This window comes from Vigna umbellata, chromosome 5 (assembly GCF_029865625.1).
Source record: "Vigna umbellata cultivar VRB3 chromosome 5, Vumbellata_1.0, whole genome shotgun sequence".
Lineage (NCBI taxonomy): Eukaryota > Viridiplantae > Streptophyta > Magnoliopsida > Fabales > Fabaceae > Vigna > Vigna umbellata.
The window spans coordinates 65,309,012-65,328,048 of record NC_142169.1 but is presented as its reverse complement, the minus strand read 5'-3'; the positions used below and the strand labels follow the sequence as shown (position 1 = coordinate 65,328,048).

At 28.9% G+C, this 19,037-nt stretch overlaps 2 protein-coding genes across 3 annotated transcripts; both read left to right on the top strand.

Annotated features, from left to right (window-relative positions):
• The first annotated feature begins 1,878 nt into the window (after nt 1-1,878).
• Nucleotides 1,879-4,745, top strand: LOC148198818 (glucose-6-phosphate/phosphate translocator 2, chloroplastic-like). Its single transcript, XM_088115509.1, has 5 exons — nt 1,879-2,581; nt 2,966-3,191; nt 3,288-3,510; nt 3,663-3,876; nt 4,446-4,745. The coding sequence occupies exons 1-5, from the start codon at nt 2,081-2,083 to the stop codon at nt 4,455-4,457; spliced, it is 1,176 nt and encodes a 391-aa protein (XP_087971635.1). The 5' UTR covers nt 1,879-2,080; the 3' UTR covers nt 4,458-4,745.
• An 814-nt stretch (nt 4,746-5,559) lies between these two features.
• On the top strand, nt 5,560-13,902 carry LOC124832147 (beta-glucosidase 46-like). Of its 2 annotated transcripts, none has more exons than XM_088115508.1 (12): nt 5,560-5,804; nt 5,875-5,941; nt 6,033-6,091; nt 11,076-11,151; nt 11,501-11,575; nt 11,652-11,739; nt 11,788-12,076; nt 12,412-12,527; nt 12,602-12,854; nt 12,939-13,041; nt 13,125-13,233; nt 13,391-13,902. In XM_088115508.1, the coding sequence occupies exons 1-12, from the start codon at nt 5,643-5,645 to the stop codon at nt 13,599-13,601; spliced, it is 1,608 nt and encodes a 535-aa protein (XP_087971634.1). In that variant the 5' UTR covers nt 5,560-5,642; the 3' UTR covers nt 13,602-13,902. The 2 variants fall into 2 exon arrangements, with proteins under 2 accessions (XP_087971634.1, XP_047162236.2); XM_047306280.2 differs by having other exon boundaries at nt 5,564-5,804; nt 11,821-12,076.
• The last annotated feature ends 5,135 nt before the right edge of the window (nt 13,903-19,037 follow it).

Genomic DNA, 19,037 nt, shown 5'->3' with positions numbered 1-19,037 from the left:
TGCTTTAATCATGCTGGAACAGACCACACTTGCAGGCTCCACCATATGCATCATGCAAGTTTTTTAAAAATATATCATCAACCATCATCGTATCTTTTACATTAACAAATTTCACATCTCTTTATATTTTTATAATTATAAAAAAATTACATTCTAACTAATTACAAAAAAAAAATTATGTTGATCCTATTCCTAAAGGTTAGTTAGTGTGAACTAGTTGTTGAGTTCTTTCTTTGCAACCCTCAGATTTAATTTGTACTGCAGTGGCTGTCATGTTGGAAGATCTACCGTTTCAAAAAAAGTGTTGACTGAGAAAAAAACGTGATTAGTGGACCACAATTTTAATTATTTAATTGAAATTTATTAAAAATTATTAGTTTTAGTTAATGCAATTTAAAATATACATATAATGTTAAATCCACTAAAATTATTAATTTTCAGAAAAAAAAATCGAAGTTATCGAAATAAGTTTTTACAAAAATTCTGTAACAAAATCTCAACACGTTATTTTGGTGTACTTTTTCCTTTCGTTTTCGTTTTATTTATTTATTTAATTTATCTCGTGATCAAAGAGATTTATGTTATGATTCCATAACCGGCAATCTCTCCTAAAATCCAAAATTTCATCTATTTATTTATTTGTTTGTTATTTTAGTTCATTTAACTTAGCTTTAAACCGAGAAGAAAAGAATATGATATATCTTTTTATTATACGTCAAATATATCTCTTACTTATCTATTGATAATAAAAGACTATGTCTCTATTATTGTGTTAACATGAATTTTTGTTTTAAGTCTAACGTAAATAATGAAAAATGGTTGACTATATATTTTATAAACAATATAAAATTATCTCATATATCATGAGAAAAATTTTGACTGTCTAAATGATTCAAAATATCAGAAAATAATATAAGAAAACTCAACTACCTAGTTGCATTAAATCTAAATAATTTATCTTTTAATTTCTCCAGTTTGGACTAGACCCAATTATTGGTCTCCGAGTTGTTTTTTATCAGTCAAAAGTCTTGGTTTTAAAATTAAATAAATTTTCTTTTTTCATCGATATTATTCTACCTACAACTTCTAAATACTGATCTTCTACTCAAAATCTTCACAAATCAGTTAACTAAATTATCTATCACTCATAATTTATCAATCAAATTTTTTATCATATATATATATATATATATATATATATATATATATATATATATATATATATATATTATATCAATAAAGATATCCTAACTTATATTAAATTATATCAAATTGATAAAAATATATTTATTATTATGAATTCTAAATTTTAAAATTAAAGATATTTGAATAATTTTTTATTTTTTTTATTTTAAATTAAAAGTATAAATTATTAAAATACATGTGTTTAAAATATATTTTTTTTATAAATAAAGATTTTTTTCTAATTAAAATTTAATACACTCTAAGAGATTACATAAGTTAATAAATTTTATATATATATATATATATATATATATATATATATATAAATACTCCAAAATTCTTGTCATCAAAATCTTATCTTACATCTTATGCGTGAACTAAATTATATTATATCTAAAGATTTTAAATTATTTCATATCTCAAATCTAAGTAAAAATAACAAGGCAAAAACTAAATTTATTTAATTTTAAAATAAAGATAGAAGAAAAAGTAAAAACCAACCACTCAGTATCAGCAAAAACCAATTAGTTATGATAGAGAACACGATATTGAAAAATCTTGGAACTAGAAAGAAAATTCTCTGTAAGATATTATATTATTTTTTTTCAGTAAAAATCTACGCCGTTAGTTGTTAACTTGATACAAAATATGGCATCTTTATTCTCTATAAATGTCCAATTCTAACGCCTCTTCCTCACAGAAAACCCTGTTTCCAACTCTGCCATCTTCTCACCAACCCCTCTCCCTTCCTTGCAACACTCGTAATCACTTCACCATTGTTAACTCTGATATCCCAAGATTCAACCCAGCTCATCAACCACCTTAGTGCACATCATTTTATAGTACCAACCTCTCTCTATTTTCCCACGTTCAGAAAACTCAAGCAGCAGCCATCATGATCTCCTTAACGAAATGCTCAGCGTCATCGCTCACCTGTTCTTCTTTCTCAACCAGAAAACTTCCCCCAGCAAAGCCTCAAGTTCTCACATTACCAGCCATTAACAACGTTGAACAAAGCACGAGTCCCTCTCGGTTGTGCTCCCAGAAACCGCTCTACCTTTCATCCACAGAAAGCTTGGCATTGGTGAAGAGAAAGAGGGTGACGGAGTGCCAGGCCTATGAGGCTGACAGGTCACGCCCCATAGAGATTAACATTGAGCTGCCGGGTGAAGATGCTGCTCAGAGGGCGAAGATTGGGATGTATTTTGCCACCTGGTGGGCTTTGAATGTGGTGTTCAACATCTACAATAAGAAGGTTTTGAATGCTTTTCCTTACCCCTGGCTCACCTCCACTCTCTCCCTTGCTGCCGGCTCCCTCATGATGTTAATCTCCTGGGCCACCAGAGTTGCTGAAGTCCCCAAAGTTAACTTTGATTTCTGGAAGGCCTTGTTTCCTGTAAGAATAATCCTTTTTTATTTCTTTATATTTTTTGCATTTTTGTCGTTTTCACAGAAATACTCATGATGTGATTGGCTAATATATTTCTGAAAAAGTTTCATGGTAAATTGAAAAACTTTATATATACCATATGAAAATTGGAGAATATCATAGACACATAATGTATCTGGACCATATAATAATTTGTCGACAGTTTTTGAAAACCTTAATCGTCATGACACCTAAATTTGGGAAGGTAAAATGTTGACTCAGAGATGGGAAAATTACTTGAGAGAATTCAATAAAGTAATTCATTCTCTGTGGTCAAATGGTGTGGCCATGCGAATGAGTTTGAAAGGTTGATATAGTAGTACTCAGTTTCATTTTTTTTTTTTGGTGCAGGTTGCGGTGGCACACACAATTGGGCATGTGGCTGCAACTGTGAGCATGTCCAAGGTTGCTGTCTCTTTCACTCACATCATCAAGAGTGGAGAGCCTGCTTTCAGTGTCCTGGTGTCAAGGTTCTTGCTTGGGGAAGCATTCCCAATGCCGGTCTATCTGTCACTGTTGCCAATCATTGGTGGTTGTGCGCTAGCTGCTGTGACCGAACTCAATTTCAATATGATTGGTATGATTACTTACTGATGAACAAGTTTTTGACTTTCTCATATATAGAATCTTTGTTAGTGATCAACACTCTAACTAACAAATTTGATTGTTTCAGGCTTCATGGGGGCTATGATATCCAATTTGGCATTTGTCTTCAGGAATATATTCTCAAAGAAAGGAATGAAGGGGATGTCTGTTAGTGGAATGAACTACTATGCCTGTCTTTCCATAATGTCTCTGTTGATCCTCACACCTTTTGCCATTGCTGTGGAAGGCCCCAAGGTTTGGGCTGCAGGCTGGCAATCAGCTGTGTCTCAGATTGGTCCAAATTTTGTATGGTAAGTACATCTACAGTCTTCGATAGAAGGTGTTGTATTTGAAGTTTTTAACTGTTATGTTCTTTTGATCAGTTCAACAAGTTGTCTTTCTTATTGTTCTGCCTTTAACTCTTGAGAAAATGTTTTAAAGTGGTGAATTTTTATGTTTGCAGGTGGGTAGCTGCTCAGAGTGTCTTCTACCACTTGTACAATCAAGTCTCTTACATGTCTCTCGATCAGATTTCTCCCTTGACATTCAGCATTGGAAACACAATGAAGAGAATTTCGGTCATTGTCTCTTCTATTCTTATCTTTCACACCCCTGTTCAGCCCATCAATGCTCTTGGTGCTGCCATTGCAATTCTTGGCACCTTCCTCTATTCACAGGTGCATTAATCCTCTCCATTTAAACTGAGTTTGTCTTTTTTTCACTCTCAGAATCTGATGGCCAACTTGCTCCATCTGCTCATATATATTATTGTTGTTCGTTTGATTGTTTGTTTTTGCTGTCTATATCTATATTTATGTAAGGAAATTAAAAGGAAGACAGGCCACAGAAACTCCACACTCTCTACAGAGGGAAACCAGCACTATTCTTTAAAAAGTTTAAGATTTTAAACCATTTGATTTGTGAAAACAAAGTCAAACAAGTCATATTTTTTCATACGTAGAATTTTAATACATATCAAGTTGTTTACTATAGTGCATGCACTCTATCAACTAACTGATATAAATACATTCAGTTGTAGAATTAATTGTCTAATTTGTTGAATGTACGTCTCTACATGAATTGGGTGGCTGTCCTGAACTTTCCGTAGAAAATTTAAATTGTATATAGGAAAGCAGAAACTGACAGTCTACTCAATTAGTGATACATCCATCAGACACTGTCATATATATATATATATATATATATATGAAAGAAACTGACAGGTTTCTGTTAATTCCGTGAACAGGCCAAACAGTGATGCTGAAATTTTGAAGCTATCATGTAACACAAGGGAACAATGACTCATTACTGGAGCTCAAAGTGTCACTGTTGAAGATAATGGCATTATTAGCTATCATGCTTTCTTGTCAGTAGGAATTAAGTTGCTTTCTTTTTGGGGTCATAACTGTAGCATTTGTAATACTGTTTTATGTAAATGAGATTTAGAAGGATGGAGTGCTTACATATTGAGGCCAAAAATTATATGAAAAACTTCTTCAAAAGATCATTGTAAATCACGTAGATTTATATTTGTTTCGTCTTCCCACTCTCGCTGTTGAAGCTAAGTATTTATTTATAATTAAGTTCTCTAATATTACCAAAAATTAATATTTAAACCAAACTATTTACTTATTTTAACTTTTAATTAAATTTGTCTATATAAATTAATTGTCCATTCATCTTCTAATATACAATAAAAAAATTAACTTTTACTTCAATATACAACAATACAATTTTTTTTATTTTAATCTTTAATAATATCGTAGATTAATGTCACGCATTCAATAATACCAACATGAATGTTTCATCTGCACCTTCAAAACTTCATCCTACACCTTCGTAATACCAAGTTCGGAAACCAGTTAAGAAATTTACCAGTTAAAAAATTTATTTAACCGGCTTTCGAATGCCGTTTAAGGTTTTTTTTTTCTTTTTGTTTTATTTATTAATAATAAAAAAAACATATTAAAAATTTAATATTTTAAATTGAAAAACTAAATTTAAAAAATATTTATTTAAATTTCATAATTAAATTTTTTTTAATAAAATAAATATTTAATTAATTTTAAAAAAAACTTATAAAAAAATATATGTTAACAATATTTATTTTTCATAATTAAAACCGTAATTGGAAAAATGTTAACCGTATTTTCAAATTATTTATATTAATAATTAAATTTCATTATTTTTAAATTATCATCGTTCCTAATACAGAGTTTTTACAAATGGACGGAGCAAAAGTCAATTAATTTCCGGTCTAATTTGAAATTTTTGTTATAAAATCAAATCAACTGATTAGAGGAGAGCCGAAAATATAGTCCTTGAGAAAATATCAATTCCCCTTGATGACATCCAGCCACTATGGTCGGTATGGGTTGTTTTTGTTTGTTTGCAATTAAGTATTTGTTACTCCACATTCCCTCAAACACACTCAACATACAACATGGAACTTCCACTCCTATCACTCTTTGCACTAAGCTTCTCTCTCACCATTCTCTTCGGATGGGTTGCTGCTGATTTTCTATCCCTCAACCACAACCACCATTCACCTTCGTCTCCATTTCCACCAAACTTTCTTTTCGGAACTGCCTCTTCGTCCTATCAGGTTCTTTCTCTTCCTTTTCCTCTTCTTTTCTCTACTCAATCATTTTCCCAAATAACGAATGATTTTGCAGATTGAGGGAGCTTACTTGACTGATGGAAAGGGGCTAAATAACTGGGATGTTTTCACTCACAAGCCAGGTTCACATTCTTATTACTCCATATTTTCTAAAACACTTATTGTTTATTGGGAAAAAAAATCCAACGGTATATATATGGTTGTACATTTCAGGAACTATAACTGATGGAAGTAACGGCGATGTTGCCGATGATCATTACCATCGTTATAAGGTACCATTTTATTACTTCTTCCCCTTCCTTCTCTAACAAACTTATCAACACAAATAATTATTACTTTTAATAATCCTGGGTTTTATTTGGGAAGATGCGTTTGCAAGATTCTAACAAAGCAATTTTCCTAAAAATATATTTTCTTTTTTGTTTAAATAAATGTATCCAAGTCTACCTCAATCTATCTCACCCTTTTTCATACAACTGAAAAAACAAACTTCCACGTCTCTTCATTATATATAAAATATCAGTGTAAACCTTTCACTATGAAATATGTAAAAAAATAATAATAGGGATCTTTCATGATTTTAATTTTAATTTTGATACTTGTATTTTTCAAAATTAAAATTTAACTAAAAATTATGACACTAAATACGAAAAAAAAAACAAATTTTAAAAGTATATGGATAAAAAATATAATCAAAATAAATATTTATTTAATTATTCCTTTTCAAGAAGTCAAAATTATTTATTTCCTTCATTCGTTCATATATATATATAGTATGTTTTTGTTTATGTAACATTTATTCTATATCGCTTTTCATGTTACTTTCTTTAGTATAAAATAAATTGGACATATTAGTTTCAATCATAAAGTTTTTCTGAAATAATAGTAGATGAAGGGGTGATAAGGAAATAGAAGTTAAAAGTTAAATTTGGAATTAACTATCCACATGTAGAAGTAAAGGCGTTAGAAATTTTTTGTTGAAAGAGAGAAATACAAAAGAAAAATAATTAAAACTAATAGAGTAAACTCTATCGATCATAAAATATTTATAACGTATTATTTTAAGTAAATGTAAATTAAAATAAAGAAAAAATATAAAAAATTAATCACACTAATTATGTTTATAATATCAATGAATCAACTCTTTTTTTCATCATATTAATTTTTATTTGATTACGATGAATCGAATTTTCTATGTGTTATTTTCATTAGTAGGTTATCTGTAAAAATAGATGTGCATGTGTGTTTTTTAATAAAAAATAATAAATTTTAATTTAATTATAAAAGTATATATATATTACAATTTTATTGTAAATAATTTTTATTTATTTTATTAAAATAATTTTGTATTATAAATAATTATTTTAATTTTAAAGGTAGTTAATTTTAAAAGTGCTAAATTGAAAATATTAAATTTAAAGAAACAATAAATAAAATTAATAAAATAATTATTTTAATTTTGAAAAATATATCAATAATGTTTACATAAGTTAAATACACTCACTCCAAGTGCCAACTGCACTTGGAGTGTTGTGGGAGCCTTAAAATAGAGCTAAGTCTTTTCAATCATTTTCATGTCACTCCTAAATTAAACAAATTTGGTAATTGTTCAATTCAACAACTCTCTTTTTTTTGTACTTTATCTATTTATGAAATTAATTAAATAACTATTAACAAATAACAAACCACTGAAAGGGAGAAAGCAATATTTTTTTTGCAATTTTTACTGAATTTGATTGTATTTATATTTTATTCTTGATCCAGTAAAATTAGGTTGGATGGTAAAAAACACTGTTCAAATTTAGTCTGATTTATTTAGTACATTGAATCAAATGAATTGGGGTAGGTTCATAATTTATATGTAATAATAAAGTTAGTTTATAAGAAATAAATTTTAAAATAAGATTTTGAATTTTCATTGGTTTTATCTAAATTATCTTTATTTATTTATTTATTTAAAATTGACCCAAGGATTTTATATTAAATTAGTTTGAGCATGAAATAAATTCTAATCAGTAGAAAATGAAGGTTGAGCTAGACCTATATAACACTTTATGGATAAGTTCACTTTAATATTAGAAAAGAAAAAATACAGAGGAATGATTGAGATTCATATTAAAGATAAGATGTCATTTTCTTTCATATATAATATTTCATATTTCAAGACTATGAATATGTTCTGGTGTCATAATCTTTCCTTATTAACATCTCAAATCAATTTAATTACGATTGTTTAATGTACAATGCTTTTCATGAATTCACTATTCATATTAAGTTATTGAACAAACTCTAAATTAATATTAAATTTAAAGTATATTATATATATATATATATATATATATATATATATATATATATATATATGTATATATATATATATATTTCATTTTTGTTTATATTTAAAATGATTATAATATATTTAAGTTATTTTATACTTTATTCTAACTTTTATATGATTATAATTTTTTATTTGACATTAAAAATAGAAAAATATATGTCTTTTGATACTTAATTGTTAATATTATTACATTTCTTATTTTAAACTTTTATAAGAAAATTATTTAATGAATATTTGAATAAATATGAGTGTGAATTCGAGTATATTTATTATTTAACTGGATTAGCTAGGCAGTGTTTAGGAATCTGTAAAATTTTATAAAATGAATTAAAATGTATTTATATTTGAATCATATCCTAATTAGTTATTATTTATTAATGATTTTAGTATATAAACTCATGTGTTCATTAATATTTTAACTTTTATTTGGTGAGAAATATATTTAAATTTTCTTACCAAAATATTTTAAAAAATAATTTTATTTGTTTTAGTAACTAAAAATTATTATGTCTAATTCTTTATCAATTTACGGGCCTTTGAATTATTTCATACAAATTTAGAAATTTATTTATTTGATTGTGATATTAAATTTATCAACAAATCACGTAGCTGTATAAATTATCATAATATTCAAACAAATTTTGAAGTATTAATATACCTCATCCGTAAAAAATAAGAGAAAGTGAAACAAGATGCATTTGGTCAAGAACAAGATGCACTAAATCAACTTAACTATCCAAAAACACTTAAAACGATTTTGACACATTATAAACAATAATTTAACAAACTAAGAGTCTAAGCAAGACATAATTGACATAATAATAGATCTCAAACCTTCATTTTTGTCTCAAACGTGCTCCTTTAGATTTATACCTATTAAAACCCCTAAAAATGAACCAAAAATAACCTAAACACAACCTATTAACTATTTACCAACTCAACATTAGGTTTATGGTTATTTAAAGTTCTAGACATGTTTGAAATAATCTAAAAACAACTCAAAAACATCAATTATAGCTCCAAAATTACTCTTATAGAAATTCATCTACCAAAATTCTAATTTAGAATGAAAACTAGCTCATCAACACTCTTTATTTACTACTATCAACTCTATAACTTATGTGTACTGGTTAAGACTCCAAAACAACATCATTTAAAGTTCAAGACAATACCAATTCACAATCATTCACAAGAACATTCATCAATAGTCCAACTTCACGCATCAAACATAATTATTACCAACCAAATCAAATAATAACATTCAATCAAACATCATTCTCACAACCTAGCAAACATAATTTCATATTTTTTAACATTAAATAAACAGATATTAGCTTTCCTTTTGACTTAGTGAAGACTAAACCGCTCTAGAAAATCTAAAACAGTTCCAACTTACAAAAATTCTTATATGTTCTTACGATCCACATAAACACAATCAAGATACATCGTTATAACTACTAATAAACAACGATAACTAGCATCCATAGAAAACAAAATTGATTAAAGAAAAGAACAGAAAATTAACTTACTCTATCTGAAAAACTGATCGATTAGATTTGAACATCTCACTATGAGGATCATTCAAGCTGTCTCCGATCTTCAAACAGAAGAACATGAGATGAGAAATCCTAAAGAAAAGTTAAAAAACTTTAGAGAAGTGATTTATAAAGGGATTGTTTGTTTTAAAATAATGAAACTTATTAAAAAGTTATTTATATTAAAAAAAATTAATATTAAAATATTTTTTTAAAATTACTATTACTTTTAAAATATAATTTTTTAGATAGTATTAATATATAAACATCAAATGTTTTAATAAAGTTGGAGTATTAATGAATTTAATTTGTTTAAAAAATAGAAATTATTGTAATTTTTTGACCAATAAAGAAGCATGTTGGTAGATATTAAATTCTAAACTAGGAAGATGAGATCTTATATGACATTAGTGGCAGCAAATATCCCTTTTTAGTCAATGCATCTTTAATTAAGTCTAAAGTAAGACGGTGACAGCGGCCAACCAGCTTCGGCCTATTTTTTTTAATTAACATTAATTTAAAAATAAAACATTTTTAATATTATTTAGAAGATTATACATATGATCATTTTTAACTTAAATGACGACTATTTACTTATTAAATTCTAATTAAAAATTATAACATAGTAACTTAATATATAAAAATATTAATTTTCTCAATTTAATAAAAAAATATAAAATTGGAAAATATCGAATGTATAACCTTTAATATAACTTATAATTTGAGTTTTTTGTGGTTATATATATAGTTTGAGCCTTGTTTGCTTGAGTCCATTGGACAAGTCCTGAAGTAAAATATAAATTTAGAGGCATTCAACATTTAACTTAGTGACTGAAAAGGTTGTTCTGGTCGTAAGTTCTACAGTCACACATATTTGACTAAGGGTGTTTTTATAAGTAAATAATGTACTATTAATAAAAGAAATTAAGATTAACTGTTCAAAGATGGGCATACTATTTTTGTCTACCTTAATTTTAGTGATACAATCCTACTAAGACACTTTCTTCCACCTCCATATGTTTTCTCCTATACTTTATATAGAAAAATTATATTTTATTTATTTTTGGATTGTTTGATTTAAAAAAAAATGGCTTTCAGAATATAATTTTCGAAAGTTATTTATTTTTTATAATATATAATAAAAAATTGTCTGTTACTTTCAGATCGTACATTCCAGGAATTTTTTTAAAAAATAAAATGACTTTCTAATTACACAATGAATCATTTTTTACCTATAAATGAAATAAGTCAGAAGTCATTTTTAATTTTTAAATTGTATAATTAAAAAAAACAACTTAGAGTTTTTTTCATATGAGGTGCAGAAAGAAAGTATATGGATGGTCTCCAACTAATTGTTTGATGGATATGTGACTTGAAAAACAGGAAGATGTGGATCTTATGGAGGACATTGGAGTCAACAGTTATCGCTTCTCAATATCATGGGCCAGAATTCTGCCCAGTAAGTTTTCTTTTTAATTAAAATATTAATTACACTTTTCATGTAAACTATTCAATGTTTAATTTTTATTTTAAATTTTAATTCTACAATTTCATCCTCACATATCATAATTGTGAACTTAAGTAAATACATCGGTTTTATTATCAGTTGAAAATACAAGTATTGAACTGATGTAACTTCTTTGAAAATAAAATATAAATACAATAATTAAGGTTACATCAAAAGCTGAAAACATTAGTTAATTTAATTATTTTGAAAAGTTAAGGCTGTAATAATTTTGAATTCTTAAATATAACAAAATGCATTTACTTTTTCTATCTCTGACTATTGCATTATAAATTTGATCCAGAGGGGAGATTCGGCAAAGTGAATTGGGCTGGCATTGATTACTATAACAGTCTAATTGACACACTTCTCTCAAGAGGTTTCATTTTTTCTATATCATTAATTCTATAGTTTTTTCTATCTCTAACACACTTCCTTTTCTGGTTTTGATTTAGGAATAGAACCTTTTGTCACAATATCACATTATGATATTCCTCAAGAACTTCAGCAAAGATATGAAGGTTGGCTAAGTCCTGAGATTGAGTAAGTACTTCTGATATATATGAACACATAATAAAAGTATAATAAAAGAATATTGTCACAAATACAGGTTGATTTCTGTAGGAAGGATTTCAAGTATTATGCAGACATATGCTTCAAGAACTTCGGTGACAGAGTGAAATACTGGATCACATTTAATGAACCAAATGTTGCATTTATTTGTGGCTATAGAAAAGGGTTATGGCCTCCTGGTCGTTGTTCTGGTTCATTTGGGAATTGCACCTGCGGTGGGGACTCAGAAAGGGAACCTTTAATTGCAGGTTCTAACCTTCTCTTATCCCATGCCACTGCTGTTCATCTCTACAGAACCAAATATCAGGTAAGACAAGAGTTGCCAAAATCATCTTTCATATACTTTGGTTAGTGTAACATCATTAATATCTCGACTTTGCTATCAAACTCAGTAATTTCCAACGACCAATTATTAGTATTTTCCCATGCCTTACGAGCGTGTGATCTTTATGAAAAATAGTTGGTTAATGAGCTGTTTGCCAGTTACAGAGAATGACATCTATAAAGAACGGAAAAAGTATAATAATATATACTTGTAGAATTACATATTATAATTATGTTTTTAAGGTTACTTAGTGAGTGTGAACTAAGAGTTTAGGTGTCCAGATATGAGCAATCTTACGAGAAAGGTTTGAATGGCAGAAAACTCAAGGAGGGAGAATTGGTGTTACCATGAATACTAAATGGTTTGAACCCATCAGCAACTCCTCAGAAGACAAGAAAGCTGCGGAGCGAGCTCAATCATTTTACATGAATTGGTAAATGCCTTTATTAAATTTTGAGATTTGATGCATGCATGACCTCTTCAAAATTACGCTCGTGACACATGCAGGTTTTTGGACCCACTTATCCTAGGGGAGTATCCAAGGGAGATGCGTGAAATATTGGGAGAATATCTCCCACCACTCCCATATAAGCTGGGAAAACTGAAGCCTGCAATAGATTTCATTGGAGTAAACCACTATACTAGTTACTTTGTAAAGGACTGCATCCACTCAGTGTGTGAACCGGGAGACGGGTCCACAAGGACAGAAGGTTTTGCTCTAACATCGCCTAAAATGAATGGCATTAGCATTGGAGAACCGGTGTGTATATAGCTTTTCTAGATCGAAGATCATGCACCTTCAATTTCGAAAATAATGTTAATCATATGGAGTTCATGGATGCAGACTACACTTGAGTGGTTGTATGTTTACCCACAAGGCATGGAGAAGATTGTCACTTACATTAAGGAGAGGTTCAACAATATACCAATGTTCATTACTGAAAATGGTGAGTACAGATACATGGAGAATAACTGAGTAAAACTAGTTTTGGAAATAGTGATTTTGAATTGTATACATTGTCTTGCATAGGAATTGGGATGAAAGAGAACCCCAACCTCACCACTAAAGAAATGATCAATGACGTGGAAAGAGTGGAGTACTTGCGTGCTTACTTGGATTCCTTGGCAACAGCAATAAGGTGTTGATATGCCCATCTTACTTTGAAAAGTATATATACACACCAAACTTGCAAAAAAAAAATTCTTTGTCTTGATACAAAATTATAAAATAAGTAATATTAGAAAGCAAAGCATGACAACCCCTGTTGGTTAAGAAATTGTTTGTTGCATGAACAGGAAAGGAGCAGATGTTAGAGGGTACTTTTTGTGGTCTTTTCTTGACAACTTTGAGTGGACACATGGATCGTCAATAAGGTTTGGACTTCATCGTGTGGACTATGATACTCTCGACAGAACTCCAAGAATGTCTGCTTCTTGGTACAAAAACTTCATTGCTCTTCATGCCTCTGGCCGCCTTGCCACCAAACCTCCACATACTCAAGAATGACAAAGAATCAATGGAATGGTATATAATTCCTTCTGTTTATATTGTGATATGTCTTGCTGTACCTCGTTAATTTTTTGGGTCACCTCTCACTTATTTCGGAATGAACTTTCTGAAATATATACTGGTGCGTCAAGACATTAATGGCCTGAAGAAGTTCGAGTGTGTATATTGTAGTTGTTTTCTTTAGACTTTTGCCCTCCAATCTACTGCAATCTTGTCCACTGTATATATATCAATTACTCGAAATTTGGGAAATGAAAAATTTTATCCCCAAAATAAGTATATGATGAGAACTTGTCTACTTGGTTGCATCCTTTTCTATCTTGTATACTATTTACACATTGTTCCTAACAAACCACTTCATGCACTTGGGTCTTTGTATTTTGTGTGGAAGAAATTTGCCTTTCTATTTCTATGGCTTATACTCTATTAATTATTACGAGGCATAATAATAATTGACTAACTTCTAACCTTTTTACTTTAAAAATGATAACACAAACTTCTTTGCAGGATTGTATTATCATAGGTGTGCATTTTCTTTTTCTTTTTTTCCTATTGCTCTTTCGTTTTCTTACAGAACATATTTTCTGTTCAAAATAATAAAATAGCTTCAAGTAAAGAAACATGGAGAAATACAAAATAATAATGTATTTTCGAAAATAATAAGTGAATTGGAATTTAACATCTTGTTGTGCACTCAGAAAGGAAAAATATGGATTCACAACTTTTTCCTTTTGTACACAACTAATTAAAAACCCTTTATGATAATATAATAATATTAATACTTAATTAAATAGAACTATCAATTTAACTCATTCCGGATGATCAACATGTTCACAAAAATCCTATAAAACATGTCTTTTTTATTAAAGATGAAAAACATTAATTTTTTTAAAATAAATTATTGGATGTATAAAATTAGTATGAAAATAAAACTTATGCTCAAACCGATTTTTGATTTGGGTTTATTTATTTCGATCTGTACTTGCCTAAACCAGTCATCAAGACGAATCATTGACTCGATATCTAATACCATTGTTGGATCCATTGAGAAGGAGTTCCACTAAGGAGATACAAACACCAATCAAATATGAGTCCAACCATATAAGAGATTAACACCATTCTCCACCTAAAACCTTAAGGCAATGGGTTGATGGATCTTTAACCTTATATAGTGCTCTATTTTTTCATTTCTACCCAATGTAGGACTTAAACTCACACTTAGATTCCGAACAACTCTAACCCATTTTAAGTAAACCTTTTTTTTGCTCTCTTATTTAGTGTCTTTTAATAGGAGACTTTTTCAAAAATAAATTAGAATCGATCCATAGACCATGGTTAAATTAACAACTCTTGAATTAACAAACTATATTTTAATAGGTATAATTAAACTATTGATTCTAATTTGAATTAACATTACTATGTTAATCTTGAAAATTTGATGTAGAATTATATGAAATTGAAAAAACTATAAATGTGGTATAATCAATAGTACAAAAATAGCGTACAACGTCAAATATTTTGGGTCTTTCACGTCGAATTCGAGAACGACGTCATATTGGGAGACGTTAAATTGACGTCAAATTTTATCAATAAACAACAGTAATCAATTTTTTTTATTTTTTAAATTAATTGTGATCTTTTTACAACCTACGAGATCTGAAAATGAAAAAAACAACAAATTTCAATTTTTGGTATTTTGTAAAGCATGAACTATGAACGTGTAATATAGTATCAACAACAAACAACAATAACAAACAACAAACAAGTCCAATCAAACAACAAACAAGTTCAATCAAACAACAACAACAAACAAGTTCACCCAAACAATAACAACAAACAAGTTCAACAAAAAATAACAAGAAACAAATTTAACAAATAAGTTCTTCAAAACGAAAACAAAAACTAACGTTGGTTCATCGGAATAAAGTGTTGTCACACGTGAGAGAGAAAGCACAATGTGCCTATGAAGAACAACAACACGAAAATAATTTGTCAAAACAAACAAAAATCATACCTAAAGTAGTAAATTAACATGCATTTGTATCAAATGAAAGAAATATTACATGTGATGGTCGTCAATCTTCGTTCGAGAAAAGTTTGAGTAGAGAAGAGGGTCTCGCGCGCTAAGATAAAGTGAATGAATTTTCAATCTCCCGCTCAAATTTTTATTGAATTCACTAATTTTGACGCTGGACATTCGACGTTTTATATCCTTTTATGTCGAATTACAATTCTAAAAGACGTTTAATAATTGTATTTATTTATAAAAATGTTATTTAACATTGACTATTGAGTGGTTCGACGTTGAACGCGTGACGTTATATACTATTTTTGAATAGATCTTATCCTGTAAGGAGATGATCGTGATGGTCGCATCAACATTTAATGAAGGAACGGAATATAAGGTCTGCCTTAGGAGTGATAGGTGGTGATGTCGGAGAATTGGTAACTGCTAGACATAGTCTTAGAAATGCATGTAACCATGTGAACTATAGTGAAACCTAAAATCGTTGCTGAACAATAATTGACGACCCTTGGACGTCTCCTATGAAAAATTAAATATCTGTTAAGATATTGATGATGTTGATTAAAATAATTTGAAGATAACTCCATAATCACTAGCAGTTTCGTGCAAGCAACTGATGGTCATAATGGCCCTAGCCCAGACAGAGATTGACAAAATACAATTAATACAAACAATTTTGAAGTTGGCTCGAGCTTAAGGCATTAATAACACGTCCTAATCAAATCTTATAACAAGTTGTCCGTGAATATCATAACCTCTGCTTTACTTGTTCACGCTTTACTCTGCTAGAAAAAGGTGTTATGACACTCACCAGTACATTACAGCATGCAAAATTAAAAACCCTCTATCAAGTTCTCATTTTTTTCCTTTTATTTTGATTTCTCTTTTCAAACCTGCAAATCTCCTTGTCATCACTCTACAACCTCTAGGAAATGTTGCACTCTTACCCCCACATAAGGAGAAATCAGCACATTTCGAACATCTGCTTCTGTGTATAAAATAGATCAAGTACTTTTATATAATGTTCAATTTTTTTATATTTACACAAGATTGAAACTCACTTAGATTTCTATGTTAAATAACCAGAAGCAGGTTCGCCTTCATATTTAAGTGGTTGATACCAGATTCTGGAAGATATTTTCAGATTAAAATGCACCGTCCATTCATCGAAAAATACATCCATGATAGAAATGCCTACACCATATAACTACCCAAGTTACATAACTTCTTTCATAGAAATGCCCTGTCCATTCTAATTACTCAGTCAAATAACAACACATCATGCTGCTGCAGTACACTAAGCTAGGCTAAACCATTCAAATTATACTAAATAAAATTCATACAATCGTACATGTTCACTAAGGAACTAATTTCCATTTAGGGTAATGCACCTAACCAAAGTATCTGGTTGAAGAGAAAATGACATCTCCCTTCGCATCAAACAGTTTAAAACGAATAAATTATATACTATTCTCAACAGTATATCATTTCGCTTTTCATTATTTCCTTTCAGGGAATTGAATATTCGGTATCAGCCAAATCCAATGTCTAAAGTTAAGGTTGAGGCACCAATAGCATCATGATGAGCCGGTCCTGGCTTGTCCAGCCTGCTGCTAAAGATAGTCGGCGAAAGCGCACAGAACTATCACAATCTAGCTTCTTCTCTTACCATCTCACAACGAAGATTAAATTGCTCATGTCTCACGGGAAAAGTTATTTAAAAAGTGTTGGAAGTCTTGTATTAATTAAAGATAAATTAATTTATAATATATAAATGAGTTAAACTTCATTTTATAAATCAGTTTTATGAGATTAAATTAGGTTTAAAGTCCATTTCATGTATTAAAATTATGATTAGAGTTTATTTCAACTATATTTATTATTTATATTTAGTCTTCAAGATAATGTCTAGTAATTAAATACAAACCTTCCCCCGTAAGCTAGTAAGATTGTTCTGGCATAAGAAATGAAATGGGATCAATGAAAGACAGAAGAATGTTCTTTAGCCCTAGCCAACAGCACACTGCACGTAATGGCATTCCGTTACAATCGATGACAGTGAAAATGACAAGGAGCTGTAATTACTTGTAACATAAATGCAATAGCAGCCTTAAGTGGAATTTGATGGGTGGCTATCAAAAGGACCGTCAAACCCAAGACACCAGTCGCAAAGGTTGCACAACTTTTTTCAATACCTAATCATCATTTTATACTAAATCTTAATAAATTTAACGACCACATTCTATTTTTTATTTTTCAAAAACAAAAATATTACTTACAATAAAAACACATTATCTAATAGTGAAACATTTACTTATGAGATATATTGTTCAATTGCATCCAAACATCCATATATTTCACTTATCTTCATCAACATGTAAGTGTTTATCTTAAGGCTTTTTGTAATATATGAGGATGCAGATGAATGACAACATCGTCTTGAATGAGACCGGAACTTGTGCATAAAGTGATTAACCGATAGCAAAAGACAAATAAAATATAATAAAAATGAAATACATAAAATTTTCTATATCTCTGTAACTATGGGAAAAATTACTTTTTTACCACTAAGTTTTTGTTTAGACGTATCAAACTATTCATAAGTCTATAATTTTTTTTGGCATATTTAAGACATGTTTTGTTTGAGAAATTATTGAACCATTCCCTACAACAAAGTAATTGTCGTTTGGCAGATATTTCGAAGCAGCTGCAATTGGAATGAGCTGTCAACAATGATTGAACTTAGTTTTTTTTTTTTCATGATAACCCAGTAGTTATTTAGACGATGTATTCTCATTGAAAATTTATCTTTTTATAGGTAATATTTCTTTTAATAATTGTATACTATTAAATTGAGATATTATAAATAATATTTTTTTTAATTTATCAAAATGAATAAATATTTAAAAAAGTTATAGATATAATAAGTTATGTCACTTTAATCCAATTTCATTGACAAAAATTATTTCAAAGCCTATTCATAGTCTATAATTTTAAAATTCAACATCTCGTTCATATAATATATTACTAACTAATAACATTTATAAATATTAAATATACTCTAAAAACATAATCAATCAAAACCTCTTAAAAATCACCATCACATATACGATTTATACGAAAACTCAACATTTTAAATAATAGAGCACACTCCTACAAAAAGCAATAAACATTGGAACAACTTGCTTAGTAACCTTTCTTATCTTCACAACTTGCTTATCAAAGCTCAAGTTCCAAACTTTATTAATTTTATACATGTGCATAAAGTATTTTAATCACTAATCTAAATGTACTATCTCATAAAGATTCATCTTTATTTTAAAAATCTCACATATAAAGTCTTAATCCTATCATGCAATCTTCTTATAAAAAAAATTGAACTAAATTATTCCAAAACAACTTCTCAC